Here is a 24,761-nt window from a genome sequence, read left to right on the forward strand (position 1 = left end):
ATAATTTGTCAGGCATTTACTAGGATCAGCTTATTCCACTGCTGGTTCCCAATGGAAAGAACATTTTGGAGCCCTTGTTACAGCTCGGGAGCGGAAAACACGGAGCAGCCAAGAAAATCTGAAAAATCTGTTTGCTAAGGGAGACAAAGCCACACTGGGCTGTGAGTGGGAAGGGAGAGCCACTGCTCCTGCCCAGAGAGGCTGCCCAGCCCTGGGCTCACAGGAAGGGACAGTGGGTGGAGGAGGGAGCTGCAGACACAGCAAGCATGGCTTGTGCAGCATGGGATCCCCTGGGAATTGCTGGGAAGGGATGGGAGGGTACAGCCCCATTGTCAGCAGTGCCTGCATGGTCAGACCCATGGGCTGGGAAAAACATCAGCAAAGGGGCTGATGTGCTGTGTGAGCAATGCCTGCATGAAACATCCCCCTGGCAAGGCCAGGTGAAAGCAAACAAGCCTTTCAGTGCCACCAGCCCTGGGGGAAAGGGGGGTTCCCTCTGTGACACCTCAGCTAGTCCACACATCCCTCTTAATACACAACACAGGCACAGGGCTAAAGCAAAGCTCAGGAGCAACAAGAAACGTTGCAGACCAACAGAGTGGCCCTGAATGCAGCCCCCAGAGGACAGGGGACAGAGCTCCAGAGGCTGGCAGGCACAAGTTCAGCCCCCAGGTCCCCCTCAATTATAATTGAAATGCACTGATTGACACCAGCTTATGACTTGGCTCAGTTTTTAATGGAGATTCCTAGCCAAGGATCAAATTGGCTCTGTAAATATTCATGAAATTAAGTCTGTGGCTGAGATGAATTACAGCTGCTCCAGGGATGAGCGGAAGGGACCATGCTGACAAATGTGTCTGGGATCACTGAGCAAAGCAAAGGGGAGCAGAGAGCGCTCCCACCACCAGCTGAGCTTCTCATCTGCCTTCTTCTTACCCCCTCCTTCCAAAGGAACAGGAATAAACAAATACAACAGCAGAAAACCTCATGTGTGTGATAACACTTCAGAGAAAAGCTTCCACTCCCTGCCCATGTCTGCCCTGAGACCCACCCTGCCAGCAGCAGGGTCATGCCCTGGGCACAGCAGCCATGGGACCCTCCCTCCTGTAGGCACAGGGCTCAGGGAGCACGTTCCTTGTGGGGTTTGAACCATTTGCCAGCCCCCTTGAGCAGTGCTGGGGGCTCCTAGGGCCACAGCCAGCAGTCAATCCCCAAACTGTGCAGGCTCCAGAAAGATGGAGAGTCACCTTCTGCTGCACAAAGCCTCGTCCATCACCATCCCCACATCTGTCATCTTCTCTGGCTCACAGGTGGCCTTGTTTCATTGGGATTGCTAACCAAGTGTGTGGAACCCCTCTGCTGAGTAAATGGGAAGGCAGAGCCAGGGTGAGCACCACCCAAACCAAGTGGGGCAGGAGCTGGATGTGAGGGGCAGGGAAACGCTGCCCTGGTCCCCAGAACAGCAGAGCACAGCCCATCACACACCACCTGCCAGCCCAGGGGGAATCCCCACAGACAGGACTGCAAACCACCATGGGAACCCCTCCTTTCTCCCCAGCCCTGGCTATGAACCCCACCCTCCCACCTTCCCCCAGGGCCCCCCTGTGTCCCTGGGCAGGGAGGGGACCCCCACTCACATCTGTCCCTCGGGGGCGTAGGTGGAGCCGGTGATGCTGAACTCGTGCAGGCTGCACTGGCTGCCCTCCACCTTCTCCATGATGAACATCTGCCAGGGAGAGAGGAGCAAACAGAGCTTTAGGCAGCACATTCTGGGGACCAGCCTCGTGCCCAGCCTGGAAAGCAGCTGGTACTGTCCTGGTTATTACAGCCCTGCTGGCACCAGGCTCATCCCTGCTCAGCCACCACTCCTGGCTGTCCCCAAATCCTTCCAGCTCTCCTCTGCCTTTGTCATGGTCACCTCCTCCTGCTCCTTCTTTCCTTAGGAGATGGGAGATGCTGAGCCTGTTCCTAAGAAGGTGCCTGTGTTTTCCTTGGAGCACAGGAGGGTCAAGGTTTCCACTCCTGCCCTTGAAAGCCTCTGCAGGGCAGGATCCAAGCAGGGAAAGCTGCCCTGTCACCCCTTCCCAGCCAGCTCTCAGCCACCAGCCTTGTGCCTTACTGGGATCACAGCTCAGCTCACTAATAGAGCCCCAGTCCCCCACACTCTATTTTTAGTGATTTTTGCCTTTCAAAATCCTTCCAGTTTTTCTTTTGCTGCTATAATGAGACAAATCCCTCAAACTCTGAAATAAAATTAAAATTCTCCTCTCCCCAAGCTCTCCCAGCCCCCTTGTCCCGCCCAGCACAGCCCACCTTTGAGGGCAGCATGCCTGGAACAAGAGCAGAGAGTTCAGAGATGCTCATTTCTGCTCTTCATTATTTATGACCCACACTGAAGCCCAAAAGCAACATAATAAGTAAGTAAATAAATAAAGAAATAATAAATAAATAAATGAAAATGGTTTGGCAAATGCATTTCCCTGGCTGCAGGGAGAAGCCAGGATTTAATCTGGATGCAGAGAAGTGCTGCTCTCCTCAGCTCCATGAATTTGCTGAGTGCCTCCAGAAAGCAGGTGCAGGGAAAACTCTTCCACTCCAACCTGTCTCAAAATAATTGTTTTCTCTCTATTCATCTTCCTCTGGTTATTTGTGTTGTTCCCCAGGAGAGGGAAGCAACAGATGCTGGAGAAATCAGCAGGCATCACTCAGCAGCAGAGGTGCAACAGCTCCAGTTACCACCCACTTCTCTGCCTTCCACGTTTCCTCTGGCAACAAACAGAGGTTCACGTGCTGTTATTATTGATTACTGTTAATAACACAAGCACACCTCATCATGCTGGCAGGTGTGAGCCCCCCATACTGGAGGTGTCCCCAGGTATGAGCCTGGGGACCAGCCAAGCCATAAGGGGCACGTGCAGGGGAGCACACTCCCTCTTTACAGACATCCACTAATCCCATCCTGGGATAGTGCTGATGCCTCAGGTTTTGGCTTTTCTATTTTTCACATTCTGTGCTGCTTTAGTGTGTAGTTCTGAGCTTCACATGAGGGGAGGGTGAGCTCTGTGCACAGAGCAGGGAGACAAAACAATTCCTGCTCCAGCTGGGGACCAAGGACAAATGATCCAGATCTCAGCCCCAGAGCACAAACACCATGGGCTGGAGAGAGAAAAACAAGAAGGATGGGACTGCATGGGCTGGACTGGAATTGGACAATTAACTCCAATTAATATACAAATGGAGCAGAACTTACAAAAGTGAGGGACCCTATGACCAGCCGTGCATTTTGGGACCATTTTGGTTCATCCTGGGTGCAGCCCTGGCTGGGCTCTTGTGCTGCCCAAGGTGGATCCATGGAAAAGATCCTTTTAATAAATCCCTGCTTTATTCTGTAACTCTGCCCAGCCTCTGCTCTAGGGCAGCTTCCACAAGGCAGCAGTGCCCTCAGCTCCTTTCCCAGGGCCCATCCATCAGCATCCCTGAAGGAATAATGAGCCCAGAGGTGTCCCAGGTCCCCTGCAGGCACTGGGCTCCTCTGGCAGTGGGTGTAAGCTCAATAAAGAAAGCAAATCCTATTTCCTTTGGTAACAACCCCCAGAGATGACAGACCCAGAACCTGAGCTGAGGCACCCAGTCTGAGACTCCATCACCAGGAACCTTCCAAGGCCAAGCACCCATCATCTTTTCTGACACATCCACAACCATCAGCTTTCCAGAGAGCCAGAATCTCCTGGCCTCTTCAGAAAATGGACTCCTGACACCCCAACCAGACTCATTTATTAAAAAGCTGAAAGCACCCACCCCAACCTGATGGGTTTGCCTGATATGAGCCTGTTTGTTTTCAAATGCCCATGGCTACAAAACAATTATTGCTTTCACAATAGTGTCTTTCTTATTAAAAAAGGGAAAAGGGAAGTAAAAAACCCACAGCATTCCAAGCCCTTTATTTTTCCATGCCTTTTGAAAAAAAAAAAAAAAGGTGCTACATAACCCACAGCAAGCAGAGGTTATATCAAATTTCCTGCTGCTCCCAGCTTGCGTGACGGGCCAAGCATGGGGGCAGCCAGGGCACTGCAGAGGTGTTTGCAGGGTTTTGGTGTGATCAGAGGATCACAGAATGATTTGGGGAGAAAGGCACATGAAAGCTCATCTCATCCCACCCCTGTCATGGGCAGGGACACCTTCCACTGTCCCAGGTTGCTCAAACCTGGCCTTGGGCACTGCCAGGGATCCAGGGGCAGCCACAACCTGTGCCAGGGCATGCCCACCCTCACAGGGAACAATTCCTGCCTCAAATCTAATCTAAATCTCCCCTCCTTCAGCTTAAAGCCATTCCCCCTTGTCCTGTTGCTCCAGGCCCTTGTCCCAAGTCCCTCTCCAGCTCTCTTGGAGCCCCTTTAGGCACTGGACAGGGCTCCAGGCTCTCCCTGGATCCTTCTCTTCCCCAGGCTGAACAGCCCAGCTCTCTCAGCCTGTCGGTGTTTTGTCAGATTTCCAGGCTGAGAAGTGGGCAGGTTTGTGGGCAGTGGAAGCAGTCCAGAGGAAATAGCTGTGTCTTAAGCAGTTAAGAGGAGAACTAAAGTTTCTATCACAAAAATAATAGAAATAATATCAGGAGCAACAGGAGGAGGTGAGAACGCTGCAGCTCAGCTGGGGGCTCACAGAGGGGCTGCCCAACCTCTTGTACAGCACAGTGAGCAGCAGCTCCAGCCAGGGAAACACAGCCAGCAGCACCCCTGGGCTTCCCCCTGCCCTGAACCTCTTAAAGCCATGCCAGTGATTTGGGGTTCTAATGCAACAGAGAGGCTGGAAGGAAAATGTAACTCCATGCTCACAGAGAGTGCATCCTCCTCCCAAAGGCTCCAGCATCACTCCTCTCTCCTGTCCCATGGATCCTGCCCAGCCTGGTGCTGCAGCACACAGCTGGATGGGGATTTCTAGGAAGAAAAGGGCATTTGTGGATGCAGCACCCCTGGAGCAGCAGCTGTGGGCTTGTGGGGCAGCAGGTGTGAAGGATTTATCTGCACGGATAAATGGATCAGCATCCTTCTCCCCCTGCACTGGAAGCAGCCCCTGGGGACCCCCAGCCAGGCCCCCCAGTAATTAGGGACAGGTTTGGACAGACCACAGTGCTGAGCCAAGGCACAGTGCCCTGCAGAGAGCACCAGGGATGGCACTTTGCACACCCAGGCTCTGCTACACCCTTTGTGCAAAATAAACCCTTCTGCTCCTGCTCCCCAAAACACCAGCAGCCATCTCAGAGACAGCCAAATATCACTAATCACCCCAAACATCACTAATCACCCCAAGTATCACTAATCACCTCCTCCCAGCCATGGGGTACCAGCATCATTCTTCCCCACCCCAAAGCCCACATCTCCTTTTTGGGTCCTGATTTTCAAATGCCACCTTCCTGGAAAATTAAGATAGGCTGCATAAAAGGCTGCTGCAAGTTTTAGGAGAGGGATTTAAACCTGTGAGAGCAGAGAGAGCTGTGATGCTTCTGTGTCCCCTCTCCTCCTGCCAGGCTCCCACTGCTCCCAGCTCCAGGGTTATTTAAAGGTTGGGAGGAGGCTGCTCCTGGTTCCCCCCTGCCCTGGGCTGGGGGACATGGTGGTCTCAGAGACCCCCAGGTGACCATGCAGTGACACAAACCACAGGTTTACTCTGGTTTACTGAGTGGGTTTGTCACTGTAACCTTGGGTGGACTTGAGGTCAGAGCAAGAGTCCTGGCCATGCTGGGTGGACAGGATCACAAAGTCCCCAGCACATTTTGGGTGGCTTTGGGGGACACAGATTCACCCCTGCTGACCCCTGGGTGTGTCCTGGCTCAGACAGCACCCATGAGACCCAGAGACATGGCACAGCTCTTTAGACCAGACCTGGAGCCTTTCCAGAGTCCCTTCAGAGCTGATGCCAGCAGTGAGACAGTGAGCAGGCTCTGCTCAGCAGCTGCACTCACCCTGTTAATGGGCAACTTAATGAAATCACACTCAATTAATACATTTTCCCAGGTTATTGATAGGGTTTTCTGTTCAGCCCATGGCTGAGCTGGCTGCTTGGCACAGGAGCGTGTCCCGGACACGCCAAGGGCTGCCCAGCACAAATATTCAATATTTACCCACCTGCCACTCACAGGGCCCAGCAGGCAGCCCTGTCCTGCCCACGTCAGCAGGGAATCCCTGCCCACGAAACATGAACCTGCTCTGTGTGCTGGGGCCAGCCCTTCTGCCAGCACTGTGCCCTGGGAGCCAGGACCCAGCCAGGTGAATAAACAGATATCAGAACAGGATGATGGGGAGATGGGCTGAGGATACTTTGACTTTTTAATTGCTTTTTTTTTGGTTTTTTTTAAACTTGCTGAGTTCACTCTGCAGGAGCCAATTGATGCCAAAACCCTTGTCTGCCACTGCCCCACTCTGTCCCTCTCCCTTGCCTTGCCTGACTGTGCCACACTGCAGGGGATGGTGGCACTTCCTCCCAAGTTCAAAGAGCAGAGCCTCTGGTAGGAAGTGGTTTGGGTCACTGCTCCTTCTCCTCCTGCAGTGGGCAGAGCTCAGGAGCACTGAGCTCTGGAACCCCTGAGCACTGGGGTCACCCTGCCCTTGCTGTGCTGCATCACTGGCTCTGAAAATGGGGCTGGAGGGATCCCCCTCCTCATGTGAGACACGGGCAGTTTGGTCCCTGCTTTGTTCCAGCCTTGTCTTGCTCTCCACCATTCACAGGGCAGAAACACCAGACATTTCCATCCATCTGCACTTTGTGCTGAGCTAACCAGTGGCCAAAGCCTGTGGCTGGTTTGCAGCACTGTCACAGCTTCCCACCACACTGTCTGCGTGCCACAGAGGAGGGATGTTGGCCAGCTCCTTCTTTTCCCACAGCAACACATTTTCCAAGGTTCTCCTATAAAAACAACACGCCAAAGGCATGTAAAAAGCTTTCCTGACACTCATGGATTAATGGGAAAACTGAGAAGGACTCAGATGGTCCAGGCTTTCCTAACACGGCCAGTTATGTGGGAGCAAAACTCTCTGGTGGATGAGGAGCCTTCAAACTCTTCACCAAACCACCCCAGGGCTCCCTCCATCAAGAATGCTTTTCATGGGTCCAGGTTTGGTAACTTTGCATGGTCCAGGATTTCTCACTGGTTGGGTTAAAAACAGGGGGGAAAGAGCAAGAGAGCAGAGGAGGCTGATTGCCATCAGCTCTGTCTCAGCGCCACATCCCAGCAGGAAGAAACATTCCCTGGAAAGGGACCCCTGAAATGAGACTGCAGCACAGCACCTCCACAAAGGTGGGCTGCTAAAAGTGAGTTTTCTAATCACACCCAAGCCAAGAGAAGCCCTGATCCCTGGGGAACCTCAGGGCTCCCTATAAACCCTGCTCACCCCCACACTGCTGCCACGACACAGCTCTGCTGAGGACACAGAGCCCATCAGCACAGGATGGGCTGCTCTGAAGTGTGGGAAATGGGTTTGTAGAGAGTTTTCAGGGCCTGATGGAAGTCCCACACAGTGTGCAAACCTTGAGATAAGAAATGCTGACTTAGAAATGCCATGGAATAGGACAGATATTGTTGAGAGAGAAATGGGGCTAGAAACAAGTTTCAAAGCATGGCCTTACAAATAAGACTGGATATTTTGGAGAAATAGAACTCTGAAAGATGTACTGTGGTAGGACCCATGAGGGGTAGTTTTAGATGATTTGCTTTACAGCATTGTGTGGCCAAGAAATGCTTATAGTGTATTGTAATTAGGAGATAGATGGTTTCTGTTTGTAATGGCGTGAATTATAACATCTGTATTGTCTCATCCTTCAGATGAGACTGAAAATAGAATAATAAGATTTTAAAACACCTCTCTGTGTTTTTGAAAAATCCTTTCATTAGGATCTTTTTCTCTTGAGAAGCTGAGAGGCTCAGAAACGAAATGCAAATAATGATTATCTGCTGCTGTGGAATGCAACAGGTGGATCTGGGATTGGTCTCATGTGGTTGTTTTTAATTAATGGCCAATCACAGTCCAGCTGTCCAGACTGTCTGGTCACTCACGAGATTTTACTATCATTCTTTGCTTTTCTATTCCTTGCTAGCCTTCTGATGAAATCCTTTCTTCTATTCTTTAGTATAGTTTTAACATATCATTTTCTCTTAATATAACACATATCATAAAATAATAACTCAGCCTTCTGAAACACGGATTCAACATCCTCATCTCTTCCCACGTCGGGGTTGCCTGCAAACCCAACACCTCTCATTACCCCATCTCTGGGCCAGAAAAGGGCTCAAACCCCCCCTCCACGCCCTCCCCTGCCCCGAGCCCGGCTCTCACCCTGCACACGGACATCTGGTTGGTGGTGAGCGTGCCGGTCTTGTCGGAGCAGATGACCGAGGTGCAGCCCAGGGTCTCCACGGAGGGCAGGCTCCTGACGATGGCGTTCTTCCTGGCCATGCGCCGCGTGCCCAGCGCCAGGCAGGTGGTGATGACGGCGGGCAGGCCCTCGGGGATGGCGGCCACCGCCAGCGCCACCGAGATCTTGAAGTAGTAGATGGCGCCGCGGAACCAGGAGCCGCCGTGCACGGGGTCGCTGAAGTGGCTGATGTTGATGACCCAGACGGCGATGCACACCAGGAAGATCACCTTGGAGAGCTGCTGGCTGAACTCGTCCAGCTTCTGCTGCAGGGGCGTCTTCTCCGGCTCCGTCTCCACCATCTGGTTCCGGATCTTCCCGATCTCCGTGTACACCCCCGTGGCAATGACGATCCCCACAGCCTTCCCAGCTGCAATGTTGGTGCCCTGGCAGGGAGGAAGGGAGCAGAGTGGATATGTGGGCGTGAAACCTCTTGGTCTGAGCAGGGAAATGGGTTGTTCTTTGTGAAAGGGAAATGGGTTGCTCTTTTTCCCCCTCTGGTGTCACCGACATGTTTTATGAAAAATCCTTTCCTTAGGATTTTTCCTCCTGAGAAGCTGAGAGGCCTCGGGAACAAAATGTGAACAATTCTTATCTGCTGCTGTGGGATGCAACAGGTGGGTCTGGGATTGGTCTCATGTGGTTGTTTCTAATTAATGGCCAATCACAGTCCAGCTGTCTCAGACTGTCTGGTCAGTCCAAGCCTTTGTTATTCATTCCTTTTCTATTCTTAGCCAGCCTTCTGATGAAATCCTTTCTTCTATTCTTTTAGTATAGTTTTTAATATAATATATATCATAAGATAGTAAATCAAGCCTTCTGAACACAGAGTCAACTTCTCATCTCTTCCCCTGAGACCCCTGTGATCACTGTCACACTCTGGTTAAAGGGAAAATGGGACATCTTGGGTTTTTTATATAAACCCACCCTAAGGACCAGGAGATCCCTTCCTGAGAGTTGTAACCCCTCGAGGACTTGGCTTCTGCCTCAGAAGAACATGAGAAAGGAGGAAACCCAAATTTGCAATAGCTCCAGGCTCACCACAAACCTCTTCCCCATCCATAATGCATCCTGCTTGACGGGAAAAAAGTGCTCTGAGATTGCCCAAGGTATTTAAAGGCCTTGTGTGCCGCAGCCCAAATGGAATCCAAATGAAGCAGGTTCTTATTTTTATGGATTTGGGGCTCTTTTTATGGATTCAGGTCTTAGGCATGCACTCCCTTTCTCTGCTCAGAGATCTCCCCCATCCACCAGCCTCTGCACTTTGGAAAACCACAGGAGAGGTGGAGACAGGTGTGAGGGACTTACAGAGAAGAGCATGTTCTTCTTGTCCTGGTTGACAGCCCGGGGATCAGGGATGGGGTCAGCATGCTTGATCACCGACACAGACTCCCCTGCCAAGACAAGAGGGGAGAGATGGACCACCCATGTTCCCTCTCCAGCCTTAGCCCATCCCTGCTCCAAGCCTGCATCACACAGTGCTCTAGAGCAGCACTTTGCCACCAAACCATCCATACATCCACCATGGGGATGTCCAACCCCACAAGTCACACAGGAAAGCCCCAGGCTTTGTCCTCTGCAGGAAGGACACCCAAGCACCAGACACATCTCACCTATGCCGTGGCTTTGAGGACCTGGGAAGGTCCAAACATCACCTAAATCTTATCTCCCACCCCAGCAAAGCCCTTATCCCAGCATCAGTCCCAAAGCTGGCCCCCAGGCAGGCAGCAGAAGGAAGCTGCCCCTGCTGCACAGCCCACACTCACCTGTCAGGATGGACTGGTCGACCCGCAGCGTGGTGGAGCGGATCTCGATGATCCTGATGTCTGCTGGCACCTTGTCACCAACTGCAAGGACAAGAACAGCAGCTCTGTCAGGTGGCACTGGGGACAGCAAACCCCCACCTGAGACCAGCCATGTGCAGGGGCACAGCAGCACCCAGCCCCTGGCAAAGGGTCCTGCACTGGGATACTTCATTTCTGCATTTACAGCTTTGTAAAAAAGCTTCATTTTGTCTGTCTGTAATTTGCAACCCAGCCAAACCCTGGTGGTGCCCTGCCTGCTGTGCTGCATCCATTCCCCACCGTGTCCCTGTCTCTCCTCTTCCCTGCTAACTCCCCCTGCACCCCCATCTTGCATCTTTCCTGCAAAAAAACCCAGAACATCCCCACGTTGAGGCATCAGAGCTTCCTAATACCAGTCTTAACCCTGCTTCATGTCTCTCTGGGCTGACTGGAAGCTGTTAAGAGTGGAAAATCTTCTGTGTCCAAGACAAACAACCATCCCTGGCTCTCCTGGCACGGCACATTGGGCACAGGTGAAAGCTGCCCCATCCGCTGCCACCCAACACCACCCTCCAAGGCACCAGTGTTTCCTTTAAAACACATTTTAAGCTGATTTTCCCTCTGAGTTTCTTCCCCCTGGCTCTTCCTCCTGCTCCCTTATCGGCTGGACACAGCCACGCTCTGAGTTTTGGAAACACTGAGGGGAGCCCTGGCTCCCAGCCCCTCCCATCCCTTACACAACTCTGCTGGCCTGGCTGCTAACGATGCTCTCCAACCCCAGACTTTAACCAGTGCTTCCTCCTGGGGCTCATAAACCCCCCCAGAGCAGCAGGAGGGGGCTGGCACTGCTCCACCACCCAGCCAGATGTTCCAGCTGCAGATCCCAACGCTCCAGGATGCAGCAGCAGCACCTGCCAGACCCCCCCTGCTCCCTGTCACACCTGGCTGGGGGTGCCAGCACAGACCTCCCCAAAACATCAGGCACAGAACTCAGACTCTGCATCTGTCCAGGGGGCTGGAGCACCTCAGAGGGAGCAAAGAGCTCCTCTTGCCCTGGGAAAGGAGGAGGATTTGCAAACAGGAGCTAAACCTGCAGAGGAAGACTACTGCAACATCTGGGGACAGAGAGAGCCCTGGTGGCACTTGCTCCAGGGTGCACAGTGCCTTCTTTAGAGGACACAGCCTCAAGCTACCTCAGGGAAGGGATAGGCTGGATATCAGGAAGAAATTTTTCACTAAAAGAATAATAAAGCACTGGAATGTTGTTTCCAGGGAGGTGGTAGAATCACCATCTCTGGATGTGTTTAAAAAGCCTGGCCATGGCACTTGGTGCTATGGAGGGCATGGGTTGTACTGGATGATCTCAGAGGTCTCTTCCAACCTCATCATTCTGGGATTCTGTGATTCCTATCCCACAGAACAGACCTGGCCTGGCCATCAGCCAGGTACTGAACGTGTGCTGATCCCCCCAGCACCACAAATCTCCCCAGAGAAAGGGAGGAAAGCAGGGGGACCCTGCCTGGCTGTGGCCCCTGGCCCTGCCTGAGCACCACAGCAACCTCTGGTGCTCCCAAAGAGGTGCTCTGCCTGCCCTTTTTGGGAAAGGCAAAAGCTGCCTGCACCAGCACTCACCTCCATGGCCTTGTCACAAAAGGCCAAAACTCAGCTGGGTTTGAGCAGCCTGCCAACTTCCAGCCACCCCCTCCTTGTCTCAGCCTAACAGGTTTCCTGCTCCCTGCTGCCAAATTCGCTGCATTTGCACATGCAAACAGCAGCCAGCCCCTCCTGCCTGCGCTGTCACACATCCAGGGCATCACCTGGATGTCCACGGCACGTTCAAAGCTTTTCCTCCTGGTGTGCTTTCCTGTCAGGCACCTGACAGCACCCTCACCACTTTCCATAACCTTCTAATCCTACAATTTGCTAATAATTTGCAAAACCCCTCCAGACAGCCCAGCTCTTTCCATTCCAGCTGCCATGCTGATTGTGCCATTAAAAAGTAATATTAGGCTGCTGATGGGCAGGCAGTATGCACTTGATCTGGGGAAAGATGGCAGAATTTTATTAATAATTCATTAATTTAATTAAAGGCCAGGTCAGCAGCTGGACTGCATTGTCAGAGCACTGGTTTGGGAGTGCTGCCAGCTCACCCAGCTGAGGATCTGGCTGGCTCCATCCTCTCTCCACTATTTTTTATTCATCTTCCAGCTGAAGCCCAACTTGAAGACATAAATAACAGCAAGCTGGCTGGGCAAGAGAGGGATTGCAGCATGTTTCCACCAGCAGGGCCACGAGGAGGAAAGGAGAGGATTAGTTTTGTGGCTCTGGGGGTTTACGGCATCATTTTAGGAACAAACAAAACAGAACAATTGGAATGAATCCTCCTCAGCTCTGCTGGGGCAGGCAGCAGACCCCCAGGAAAGCTCTGCTGAATGCACAGCTCCAACAGAAGGGCTGGGGGGTAGAACCCACCCGGAGGCAAAATCACCCTGCAGCTCATCCCCTCTGCCTGCCACCCTGCGAGATGAGCAGCCCCAGCTCCCAAGGAAGCCTCCCCACACAGCACCCAGCACTGGCCCTTCACCCACACCCTGTCCAGGGATGTGTGTGGGAGAGCAGCTTCCAGAAACAGGGAATCTCGGTGGGAAAATGAAAAGTTCTCCTTGTTCTTCCAGAAATAGGGGAAACCCTCCCGAGACCCAAAACCCGCGTCAGAAATGGATATTTCTTCTCTTCTCTGCTGTTCTCTACTGCCTGATGGTGAGGCAAAGCCTTGTTGGGCTGAAGAGCCTCAGCTTTGGGGATCCCCTGGCCAGGACCACCTCCCCATGCAGCCCCAGCCCTGGGGTGGTGGCACCCTACCTGCCACCTCCACGATGTCCCCGGGGACGATGTCGCGGGCGCGGATGCGCTGCACACCGCTGCGGTCGGCGCGGATCACCTTCCCCATCTCGGGCTCGTACTCCTTCAGGGCCTCGATGGCACTCTCAGCATTTCTCTCCTGCAAGCAGAGAGGAGCAGAGCTGCTGGAGCCAGCAGGCTCCTTCCCACCCGCTGCAAAGACAGGAAAACCCAAAGCCCAGCCCTGCTTTTGGAACCCGTTCGCGCCACGGATGGGACAGGCACTGTGTCTTCTTCAGCCTCTGCAAAATGATTCCTGCTGGCTTAAACCACCCCAGTCCTGGACACTGCCTGGACCTTTGGGGCTGATCATCTCCTTCTTGGTTTGAGAAGCAGTGTGTCCCAACCAACAGCATCTTTCCCCATCCAGCAACCTCACCTCAGATCAAGCTGCAGATCAATGAATGGATTTATAAGGAATAGGTGGAAGAGAGGAGCATCACGGGGGGAAGAATTTGCTCATCCCCCAGGAGGGACACAGTGAGGTGGGGGGCAGCAGCCACTGTGGCTTTCTAGTGGGCAGAGCAAAGACCTTTCCTTGGAAAATGCATTTGGCCCTGGCCAGGAGACCAGGGTAAGTGCAAGATAAGCTCCAACCTGCACAAATTCCCAAAGAAAGACTGAAAGAACCAGCCAAGAGGCAGCCAGATGTGCAGGGCATGGGGAAGCATGGCCAACAAGAAAACTGCACCTCTGGAAAATTAATTTCCAAGGGCACAAAGCAACCAGACCTTTAGATGAAGGCTCTGAGCCTGGTGGAGCAGACCCTGGGGGCAGCTGTGCCTCACCTGCCACACCCCCACCACGGCGTTGGCAATCAGGATCATGATGATGACGATGGGCTCCACAAACGCCGTCGTGGTCTCCTCCCCCTCTTCAAACCAGGCCAGGATCTGGTGCAAGAGAGAAGAAGGAGCACAATGTGGTTCAAACCAGAGAAGCAGCACCTTCAGAAGGATGATGGAAGCAAGAGCCAGCCAAGGTGGTTATCTGCTTATTGGAGAGGGAACGACCTGGAGGTGGCCAGACCCACATGGTTTGGTCAAAGGGTGGAATTGTCACATCCCACTGCTGGAGCCTGCACTGCTCTGCTGGGGTAAGCTGCAGCACTGAACAAGTGGGGCTGGAGCAAACAGCCAGGCAGTGCCTGCATGGTGTCTGCCCCAGGAAAGCCTCTCCCTCTGTGTGCTCCTGTGGGGAGACCACGGCCATGAGCTGATGAATGGAGGGACCAGGCAGCCCTGCAGCCCCTCCTGGGCAAAGGGCAGTGAAGCAACACCAGTGATCAGGGCAGTAAGGGCAGCCCTGCTTGACCTTGTGGCTTCCACCAGCCTGAGCCCCCCTCTCCATGTGTATTTGTATGTGTATGAAGCACACAAACATTTCCACTCCATTTAACTGCCCATCCACCTGCACTGTGTCAACACAGCAGCCCCTCTGCTCTGCCACAGAGGCACAAGGACCTGACCTCTGGCACAGGGCTTCACACCTGCTTTACCTGCATTCACTTCACTGCAGGCTGTTTTGGGAATTGCTAAACCCCACAAGGGATGAGCCTTCCCCCTTATCTACCCATGGGTCACGTCTGAAAGGAAGAGACAGGAGTCTGAGCTTTGCCATCCTGCTGCCAAACACGCTGACTTACACTCAAAAAAACCCAAATTGTCCTCCAGCACCTTGGTGGGAAACATCTCCTCACACAGAGATGCTCCCAAGGCAGACTGTGGGCAAAACTGCCAGTTCAGTCCTGGGGCACAGCAAACCAGGCTCAAATCATCAGCCTGGAACAGCCCAGGCAGCTCTTTGATTCCCTCTTGGTGCTTTTGATCAGCATTACTGAGAAACCCTCCAGCCCCATCTTGAAGCAGAGGCAGTGATATTGCCACCACACCCTAGAAACCACAGCTCTGCTGCTGCACCTCCTTCACCCCACCTGCCCTCCTTCCTCTTCAGGTGCCACCTGAGGCTGTGTGTGCCCCAGAAGGTGCCACCCCAAGCTCTGGGTACTCACAAAGGACAGGAAAGCTGCCATCAAAAGGATGCGGACGAGGAGGTCTTCAAACTGCTCCAGCACCAGCTCCCAGAGGGACTTTCCTGGTGGGAAAACATGAAACCAAGCACAGTCAGTGCTCAAAAAAAATCCCCAGAAGACAGGAAGATCACTGAGGCCCCACAGAACCACACTCCTGCTTGCTTCAGGGCTGCTCCAGTGCCCCATCAGTGAGGACCTGCAGCATTGCAGTGGGGGCTTCTCTCTAAAATGAAATGCTTCCATTCCTGGCACTGCCCTGCTTTTACTGGGTCTGCTTTTAAAAATCCTCTCTGTTTCTAGTCCCAGAAGTAGCCTCACCGCCACAGGGAAGCTCTACTGTCAGCCCAGCTGTCTCTGGGGTTAAAACCAAATTTAAAAGCCCCCAGAGATTCCCTCTTCCTTGTCCTCAGCACACTCCACCCAGACTCAAGGCAGGCACTGCCACCTCCAGCCCATGACTTACCTTCTTCTGCAGGGAGCTCTGTGGGTTTTCATCAACAGCCCAAGGAGCACAGTAGAGCAACAAATGATAAAAAATAAAAAGATCATTAGTGATTTGGACCCAGACCAGCAATCCCTTCCCTTACACCTCCCTCAGTGCCCCAAAATGCAAATTTCTCTGCACAAATTCCCACATCAAGGCAGTTTGTCCTCAAACTTCCCAGTCCAACACCAAGTGAGCAGCCCTGGAAACTTCACTTCCCTGCTGCAAGTGGCTCCAGCAGCATTTATTCCTACACTCAGCCTGCCTAAAAAAATACTCCTCAGGAGCTGCCCTCTCCAAATCCAAGACACAGAAGTCCAACCATCCCATAAAATGCCCTGCCAGAAACCCAATACAGCCCCACTGGGGACTGTAACTTTCAGACCATATTTCCTATTAATCTGTTCTACTTTACAGCCCGCAACGCTCTAGGAAACAAATCCAAGGGCGATGCTCAGCTGCTCCAAGCTGCCCTCCCGCCCAGCCCAGGGGGTGCAGAACCTCCATCCACACTGCTCCCAGCCAAAACCAAGCCCAGGCACCTGCAGAACCTCAGAGAAACCCAGGGGCTGCCAGGCAGCCACCACAGTCTGCCCAGGATTCCCCCAGCCCAGGAGGTGACCGTGACCTTCGTGGGCAGCCACAACCACTGGGCAGTGTGACCCCTAAGATCTGAGCTTTTCTGTTCTCCATATATTTATAATCCTGCAATTCTTTAGTGTTTAACTCCAAACTCCATGTAGAGTGTTAGCTGCAGCTTTCCCAGACAAAGCAATTCCTCTCCAGGCCTGGGAATCAAGGACACCTCACTGCTTCAGTGCCCAAGAGATGTGAACAAAAGTGAGTTGTGGGGAGCAAACTTGGGGTAAATGACTTCATTACCTGAAGCTGTAATTGGAAGATTAATCTCCAATATGCAAATGGAACAAATTCATAAAAGAGTGAAAACCCCTGACCTGCTGTCCATTGTGGGTGTAGCCCTTGGGGAGCTTCATCTGCCCCAAATGGACGTGAAGGCCCTTCAATAAATATAAATAAACTGCTTTTTATTGTCTTAATTAAGTCTGGCCTCTGTTTTTAGGCAGTCCCAAAAAGGCATCAGTGCTCAAACCCTGGTGCCCTCCAAGGGAATCCTCCTGCTCCTGGCAGCAAGGGCTGTGGGCAAGGCTGGGGCCAGGACCAGTCCTCACCCAGGGAGGGCTCAGGAGGGACCCCCTGATTTTGGGGGCTCATGGGGGTTGGTCTCCACTCACCCCATCAGAGTCCCAGCGTGGTTTGGGTTGAAAGGGACCTTAAAGTTCATCCAGTTCCACCCCTGCCATGGCAGGGACACTTCCACTGTCCCAGGCTGCTCCAAGCCCCATCCAGCCTGGCCTTGGGCACTGCCAGGGATCCAGGGGCAGCCACAACTGCTCAGGGCACCTGTGCCAGGCCCTCCTCATCCTCACAGGGAAGAATTCCTTCCCAACATCCCATCTCTCCCTGCCCTCTGGCAGTGGGAAGCCATTCCCCTGGTCCTGTCCCTCCATCCCTTTTCCAAAGCCCCTCTCCAGCTCTCCTGGAGCCCTCCTGGGCACTGGAAGGGGCTCTCAGGTGTCCCCAGACCTCCCCAGGTCTCTCAGGGTGCTTTGCACAGGTGGCAGCTCTGGCTTCATTCTCAGACTCAATGAGCTCCCAGGTGTTTTCCACCCTTAACAATCCTATGATAAAACAAGATATTTCTCCAACTCCTTGTGTTTCTGGAGGGAATAAGGGACCAGATGAGTCCAAGAGGAACCAGCCCAAGGCAGACACTGATGCTTCACCATGTGGCTGTCCCCAAACACCCCCAGCCCTGAGTGAAAGCAGGAAGTGAAACCTGCTCATCTGTTTTCCATCACCTACTTTCATTCAGAGTAATGAAAAAAAAACCAAAAAACCCCAACCCAAACCTACCTTTACTAAACCAACCAGTGAAAACAAGAAGCCTGAACGTGCTTATGCTTCAAACTCTACCAGGTGCTCAGTCCTCACAGACACTGTGAGCTGTTCTAAACCCACATTTCCCCTGGGTCAGGCTGCTCTGATCCCCTCTGAGGCACAGACCAGTACACAATGCCTATAATTACTTTTATATCTTAAAAAAAAAATTAATCTTGGAGCACCTTTAGTGTGTCAACTCGCTCTACAGAGCGTGTCAGAGCAAAGTGGCTCCTGTCCTCTCACAGCCAGCTCCTCTCCACCCCCAGCTTCCTCTCCTCCAAAATTAAAAGCAGAAGAGATCTGCTGCTGCTATTTCCATCCAGACTCCACTTTCAGGGGTGCAAGAGGGCTGGGGGCAGGCAGGTGCCCTGGGGGAGGCAGCTGGGGGTCCCACAGGTCCTGGCTCAGCCGAGGTGACTCTGCACCCTGAGCAGCCACCTGGAACAGCCCAGTGCTCCCAGTGCATGAAGAGTGGCAGCAGCACCTTCACAGGGCTGGGACTTTGCATGAGAGCTTGGTGAAAGCTGACAAAAAAGGGTTTCTGTGAACTCAGGAAACACGTGCAGCTGAACCCCCGCGGTGGCACAGGGACACTGCCTCCTGTCACCAAACCTGCCGTGCAGGCACCTCCCAAAGCCCCCAGCCTGAGCACAGGGACAGCCAGGCAGCTCCTGCTGACTCCTCAAGTGGCAGCTCAGCACCAAACACCCAGAGAAAAAGGGCAGAAAGTCACAGCAAGCTCACAGTTCTGGGTGTGAACTGATAAAAACACACTGGACAACAGGAAGCTTTGGGGCTGGAGCTTCTTCCTGACACATCCAAAGTCTCACCAGAAGTCAGAGGGTTTGCTGCTCCCCAAAGCTCTGTGTGAGCCAGCCCCATGGCACCAGCAGTGAAACCCACCACAGGCAGGGAACCAGGAAAATCCCAAATCTGTCATTCCCTTGGGACAACAGGGTGAGCACACACAGGCTGAAGTGGAAACTCCTGGCTGGCACCTGAACAGCCCCTTTCTTTGAAGGGTGGCTCAGCAGAGAGAGCCAGCCCTGGGCAGGAGCTCCCAGCCAGAACAGAAATGCAGTGACACCACCAAGGGTGGGAAGTGGCAATGGTGGCTCAGAGAATCCCAAAATGGCACCATAAACACCCAGCTCCCCCAGCTGAGCTGTCCCACCACAGGACCTGCAGCTTGTGGACACATCTGTGGCTCCTCTGCTCCTGCTCTTCTGCATGGCAGCTTTGGAGAGCAGAGCCAAGAAAGTGGGGATATCCCAACAGCTGCTTGTTCCTGCCTGCCAGGTGAGGTTTGCTCACACCAGCGACAGCCACTCACTCAGGGCTGCTTCAAAAGGCATCAGAAAGATAAAATAAACAAGATACAGCCCCCCTCCCATGGCAAACAGCACTGCCTTGCTGCTCCTGTCATTGCCCAGCGTTCACCCCTGCTCCAGCCCTGCCCTGCACTTTGTAAAAGCCCAGAACCCTCCTGGCTGGGGGATCCACTGCCCCAAAACTACACAAATTCAGTCAAATTAAGCAAATTCAGATGTCACAGGGCCATCCCCACCAGCAAAAAGCACTGTCCCCTCTGGGATAAGGCACCACCACCACCTCTGAGGGCTTTGCCTTGCAGAGACACATCCACAGCTCCAGGGATGCTCTGAGCTGGTCACATCATGGCATCTCTCCTCACTGTGCCATCACACCTGTGGTGATGTTTGGTCCCTACCAGGCTGTAAAATACCCACACAAGATGCTCCAAGGAGCCCGGGCACCCTGGGCAGCCGTGGGGCTGTTTGAGCAGGAGGTGAATCTGCAGCTCCTGCCAACTCAAACAGGGCTGGCAGGGCACGGCAGTCAGGTGGTGAAAAGGTCAATAAACACTGGTGCCACCCAGGAGCACGGGCACAGGGCTCTGGGACAGCCCCGTGTCCCCTGGGTCCGGCCAAAGCAAACACGCTCTGGGACAGGCTGGCACTGGGGGCTCTTCAGGGAAATGTTCCAGTTTTTCCTGCAAAAAATCCCTGGAGCACATCCCTGCAGCAGCTGGTGCTTCTCCATCCTGCACTGAGCCCACTCTGCTGTGGGGAAGGTGAGGAAGGAGGTGACACACTCAGCACGTGGCAAAGCCACCCCTGGCGCACATTCCAGTCCAGGGTGCAATCAAACAGCAAACGTCCTGAAATTCCATTTTTCCCTCACCATTTCAGGAGCTTCCCTTGGATAAAATCAGGTTTCCCTCATGAGAAACCCTTCTGCCCCCAAATTATGTGGGAAGAGCAGGATGCTCTCAGGGAGAATAATGATGAGCATCACGTCCAGCTTTCTAAATCGCTTAATTCAAGCTACATTTCTGTGTTGTAATCACTCTTTCCCCCCCCTGCCTTTAATATCTTTTCCCTTATGCAGGGAAGGGGAAATGGATGTACAAAACAAGGAATGAATCCAATTCCTTTGGGCTTTGCTGACAGGCAGTAAAACAGCAGTGAAAAGGGCAAGAAAACCCTAAAACAACCCCAGCTGGGAGAGCAGCTCCTGTCCTGTGACACGAAGCAGGAGCCCAGGCAGGGCTGCTCTGGGATCCTTCCACCATCCCCCAAGACAGCAGGCAGGATAAACTGTTGTTTGAGCTGGCTGCACGGGAAGGATCCCATCCCGCAGGGATGTCTGCTCTGCCTCAGCCCCGCTGACAGCCAGCCCCGCACACCTCCGCTCCCCAGCGCTGCGGGGCAGGACGGGCTCTGCTGCGGGGTTCAACTCACACTCAGCCCATAAATCCCTGCCGAGGATGGAGAGTGGGGCTGCTCCTCACCCCGGAGGGGAGAAGTGTGAAAAGCAGAGTTTGTGTGCCGGGGTGTTTCAGCCTTATCTGCACGCAAACACTCAAAGCCTGATGGTGCTAACGCTCCCAGAGGATAAAACTCACTGATCCAAGTGCCTGGCTGGGCATGACTGAGCTCACCCACACCTCCTCCTTTCTGCACAGCTCCTGAGCACCACAGCATCCCTGCTCGGGCATCCTCGGGGTGCAGCTAAAGGGACCTGCCTGCTTCAGCCTCTGCCCCACACCCCACGACTGAAGGAGCTGGGGCTGTTCAGCCTCAGAAGAGGAGGCTCAAGGTGCCCTTGTTGCTCTCTACACCTTCCTGAAGGGAGGCTGGAGACAGCTGGGGTCGGTCTCTGACAGAAGCAGAGAACACAGCCTCAAGCTACCTCAGGGAAGGGACAGGTTGGATATTAGGAAAAGGTATAGGTTGGATGTTAGGAAAAGGTATAGGTTGGATGTTAGGAAAAGGTATAGGTTGGATGTTAGGAAAAGGTATAGGTTGGATTTTAGGAAAAGGTATAGGTTGGATATCAGGAAAAGGTATAGGTTGGATTTTAGGAAAGGGAATAGGTTGGATATTAGGAAGAAATTTTTCACCAAAAGAATAATAAAGCACTGGAATGCTCTTCCCAGGGAGGTGGCAGAATCACCATCTCTGGATGTGTTTAAAAAAGCCAGGCCATGGCACTTGGTGCTATGGTCTGGTTGAGGTGTCAGGGCATGGGTTGGACTGGGTGATCTTTGAGGTCTGTTCCAGCCTCATCATTCTGGGATTCTGTGATCCCCACATGCACCAACGTGGGGGCACACACACCCCAAAGCTTGTTTGGCCTTTCCCCAGAAAAGCCCCAAAGGTTCAACCCCATCAGGCAGGCACCCCTGAGACCCAGCAGGGCGAGGGGCTGTCCTGGGGCACCCCATGGCATGGGGGGCTCTGAGCCCACACAGGGAAACCCCAGCCCTGGGGGGGCACAGCTGCAGGGAGAGCGTGTGAGCCCCCAGCCTGCAGCCAGCAGCATTTCCAGCTGTGCTGAGCCTCTGCCAGCCAGGGAGCACAGGAAACAACCCTGCATGAAAAACCCCCTCAGGGGTGCAGCACTGGGGGCACACAATCACAGCCTGCTTTGGGTTGGAAGGGAACCTAAAGATCATCCTGTTCCAACCCCCTGCTTTGGGCAGGGACACCTTCTACCATCCCAGGCTGCTCCAAGCTGGCTTGAACACTTCCAGGGATGGGGCTCTGCTCTGTACCACAGCCAGGTGCAATCCCAGAGGGTTCAGCCCTTCCCCTGTCCTCCAGCAGCCCCAGGAGCTGGTCCCAAAGCCAGGGCTGGTTTCCTGCTGTGCTTTCCCCTGCAGGGCACAGGCAGGGGTGGCTCTGGGTGTGCCCTCCAGCCCCAGCACTTATTTGCCTATCGCCTCACAGCTGCTTTTTCCTGCCTGCCAGGTGAGGTTTGCTCACACCAGCGACAGCCTCTCACTCAGGGCTGCTTCAAAAGGCATCAGAAAGATAAAATAAACAAGATACAGCCCCCCTCCCATGGCAAACAGCACTGCCTTGCTGCTCCTGTCATTGCCCAGCGTTCACCCCTGCTCCAGCCCTGCCCTGCACTCTGCAAAAGCCCAGAACCCTCCTGGCTGGGGGATCCACTGCCCCAAAAATCAGCAAATTCAGGGCAGCTGGGGAAGGCAGCAGCTGGAGGTGGGTGAGTAGCACATGAGGAGGGATAGCAGAGGTTTAAGGGCCAAAAACATGCTTGCTGTTTTCCAGGCAATGCTTTAGGGTAAAGCGATCCAAGCGCTTTCCTCGCTGGCACCTGGACTCTGTCAATGGCTGGCAAAAAATTCAGCCCCAAAAATTCCTGGTTTGGGTCACAAGGCTTCCTGGGACAGACAGAGCTCCAGACCAGCTGCTCATCCCACCCTCAAACTCACAGCTTCTGAACCCAGCCCAGCACCATCTATGCCCCCAGGACAGTGAAGGGGTCCCAGGGGAGAAATGGGGGCACTGCTCAGTCAGAGGGGAAGCTCAAAGCTCATTTCTTCTTTTTTTCTGGCCAGCTGAGCTGATCTCAGCAGGTCAGGAACCAGGAAATGCAGTTATCCTGGATGTGCCCCCCACAGCAAACCCAGCCCAGTGCTACCTCCCTCTCCCCAGAAAATGAGAAGTGACATCCCTGTGCTGAAGGAGAAGCCACCATGCCCATGCCCCACTGTCCAGGGACAGGGAAACAGGAATGGAGGAGGGACTGTGGCATCTGACCAGTGCTCCAAGAAGCAGTGTGAAATAAATAAGGAAAGCCTCACCCATCCCAATTTAAACTTCCCTTCCTTTATTCTTGGAAATGGCTCATCCCCAAAATGTTGGGCAGCACAAGCTTCCCCTCACTGCAGTTCAGGGGGGTCCTGGCACAGGGCCATGAACCCTGCCCAGCCCTGAGCATCCTCCTCCCATGCCACAGAAAAACAAATTGGTTCCCTGCCAATATCCCACCTCCCTTCCTTACTGCCAGGAAAACAAGGACAGAAGATTTTGCCCATTTTTTGCTCTGAAAAATGAAGCTGCCGTTTGGGCTTGCCCCTCTAATGCCCACCTGGTGTTTGTAAGAATAAAGTCTTGGAGACATTGAAAGGAAAAACCTCAGGGAAATGGGGCTTGAAGCCACATCCCCTCACCCCTGTCCCCATCAGCACCCCCAGCAGATCCTGGGATTGCTCTGGGAGTGGGAGGGAGTGGGAAGGAGGAAACCCATGGCTCCAGCCAGGGATGGATTATTTGAGCAAACTAAAAGCAGCAGTTTGTTCCCTCCTGCACCAACGCAGTGGAAAGAATTTCCAGCTCCGGCTCCCGGGTGGAAAAGCTAAAAATCTGCATTGAAATAGTAACAGTTTTGGAAAAAGGAGAAAACAAACCAAAAACCCCACAACCACTACAGGAGCTTGAAGAAAATAAAGCTAAAGGTTCCATGAATTTTTTTTATTTTTTTTTTTTAGTTTTGGGGTTGTGTTGGGTATTTTTTGCTTCTTCCTACCTCTGCTTCAAGCAGACCCTTTCCATAATGCAGGGAAGGGCAAGGGGGTGACCCTGCCCCACCTGGGAACCTTCTGCCAAAATTACCACAACCCCAAAACCAAGGGACGTGCTGCAACCTCAATACATTCTCTTCTTCCACCCTAGAAATATCATTTTATTCCCTCCTTTCTCGCCCTAAACCCAATTCTTTGGTTAAGTGCTAAGTAAATAGGGAATATTTGTCTCATTGTTTTGGGCTCTGCTGCAGCCCCTGGCTGCTCCCCACATCCCTGAGATGCTCAGAGCAACCCCCAGACCCAGGGGCAGTGCAGGGGGGTGTCTGTGCCCCTCCAGGCACACTGGACAAACCTTGGCCACTTGCAGCAGCCCCAGTGAGAAAACTCCAATCACATTTTCCTGGCAGTGCTGGGCAGCAGTTCAGGAAACCAAGCACAGGGAGCTGCAGAGGTGGCAGTGCCAGGAGCCCCAGGGATGCCCCCACTCACAGAGCCAGGTCAGCTCACAGCACCTTCAAACACCCCAGGGGAGGAACCAACACTGGGCTGGGCCTTTCAGCTGAATTCTGCAAGAATTGGGAAAGAACAAGGTGGGATTGTGTTTGGGATTTTTTTTTTCCTAAAAATCCCAAAGGATTTAAGAAAAATCCAATTTTTCCAAAAAATATTTGAACTAAAAAGACTCCAGGTAAGAAAATGAGACTAGGATGCATTTTTCCAAAGATATGTCTTTGATTCTGGAGGAGAACACAGCTCAGAACACAGCAAATGCTGCTGTGCTCAGGGGGGAACAGCAAAACTGCCTCCCCAAGGACCAGATCCAACATCCCTTTACACTGAGACAAGCAACTTCACGAGGCTGTAAGCAATCATTAAGGATATCACATTTATATGTCTTAGAAAATAAACCAATAAATAACAAAAACAAGTAAGAAACAGAAATAATAAATTACATTACAAATGTAACTAAAATTACTGAAACAGAGCCCCAAAACTGCAGCGTACATTTAAAAAAGAAAAACAAACAAACAAAAAACACCCAACAAACAAATAAACAAACAAAAAAACCCCTAAAACCCAAGAAGAACTACAGGATGCTGCTTTTAAATCCACACTGCATCTTTTCCCCTTCCCTGCCAAGACAAGGAACCTGCTCACCCTGACCCCCCCAAAAGCTGATGTTTGTTTTAATTGCTATCTTTTAATTCCCATGTTTTAATCAATCCTGCTGCTGCCTGCAGCCAAGCCCCAGGGCACAAACTCTGCATTTATGGGTCATGAACACCCAGACTGTGAACACTGGGGTGGGAAAATTCCCTGCCCCAAGCTGGAGGC

The 24,761-nt window shown here is 52.9% G+C and overlaps 1 protein-coding gene across 1 annotated transcript in view; it reads right to left on the reverse strand.

Annotated features, from left to right (window-relative positions):
- ATP2A3 (ATPase sarcoplasmic/endoplasmic reticulum Ca2+ transporting 3) overlaps positions 1-24,761 on the reverse strand; it is a 56,516-nt gene that overhangs the window by 20,613 nt on the left and 11,142 nt on the right. Inside the window, exons 2-9 of the mRNA XM_084219060.1 lie at positions 15,587-15,604; positions 15,103-15,185; positions 13,880-13,984; positions 13,053-13,191; positions 10,173-10,253; positions 9,715-9,800; positions 8,328-8,792; positions 1,638-1,726 (exon numbers count right to left, since the gene is read on the reverse strand). Coding sequence (XP_084075186.1) covers positions 1,638-1,726; positions 8,328-8,792; positions 9,715-9,800; positions 10,173-10,253; positions 13,053-13,191; positions 13,880-13,984; positions 15,103-15,185; positions 15,587-15,604 — 1,066 coding nt within the window. The remainder of the gene's footprint in view (positions 1-1,637; positions 1,727-8,327; positions 8,793-9,714; positions 9,801-10,172; positions 10,254-13,052; positions 13,192-13,879; positions 13,985-15,102; positions 15,186-15,586; positions 15,605-24,761) is intronic.

The sequence above is a fragment of the Fringilla coelebs genome, assembly GCF_963513975.1.
Source record: "Fringilla coelebs genome assembly, chromosome: 20".
NCBI classification, from domain to species: Eukaryota; Metazoa; Chordata; class Aves; order Passeriformes; family Fringillidae; genus Fringilla; species Fringilla coelebs.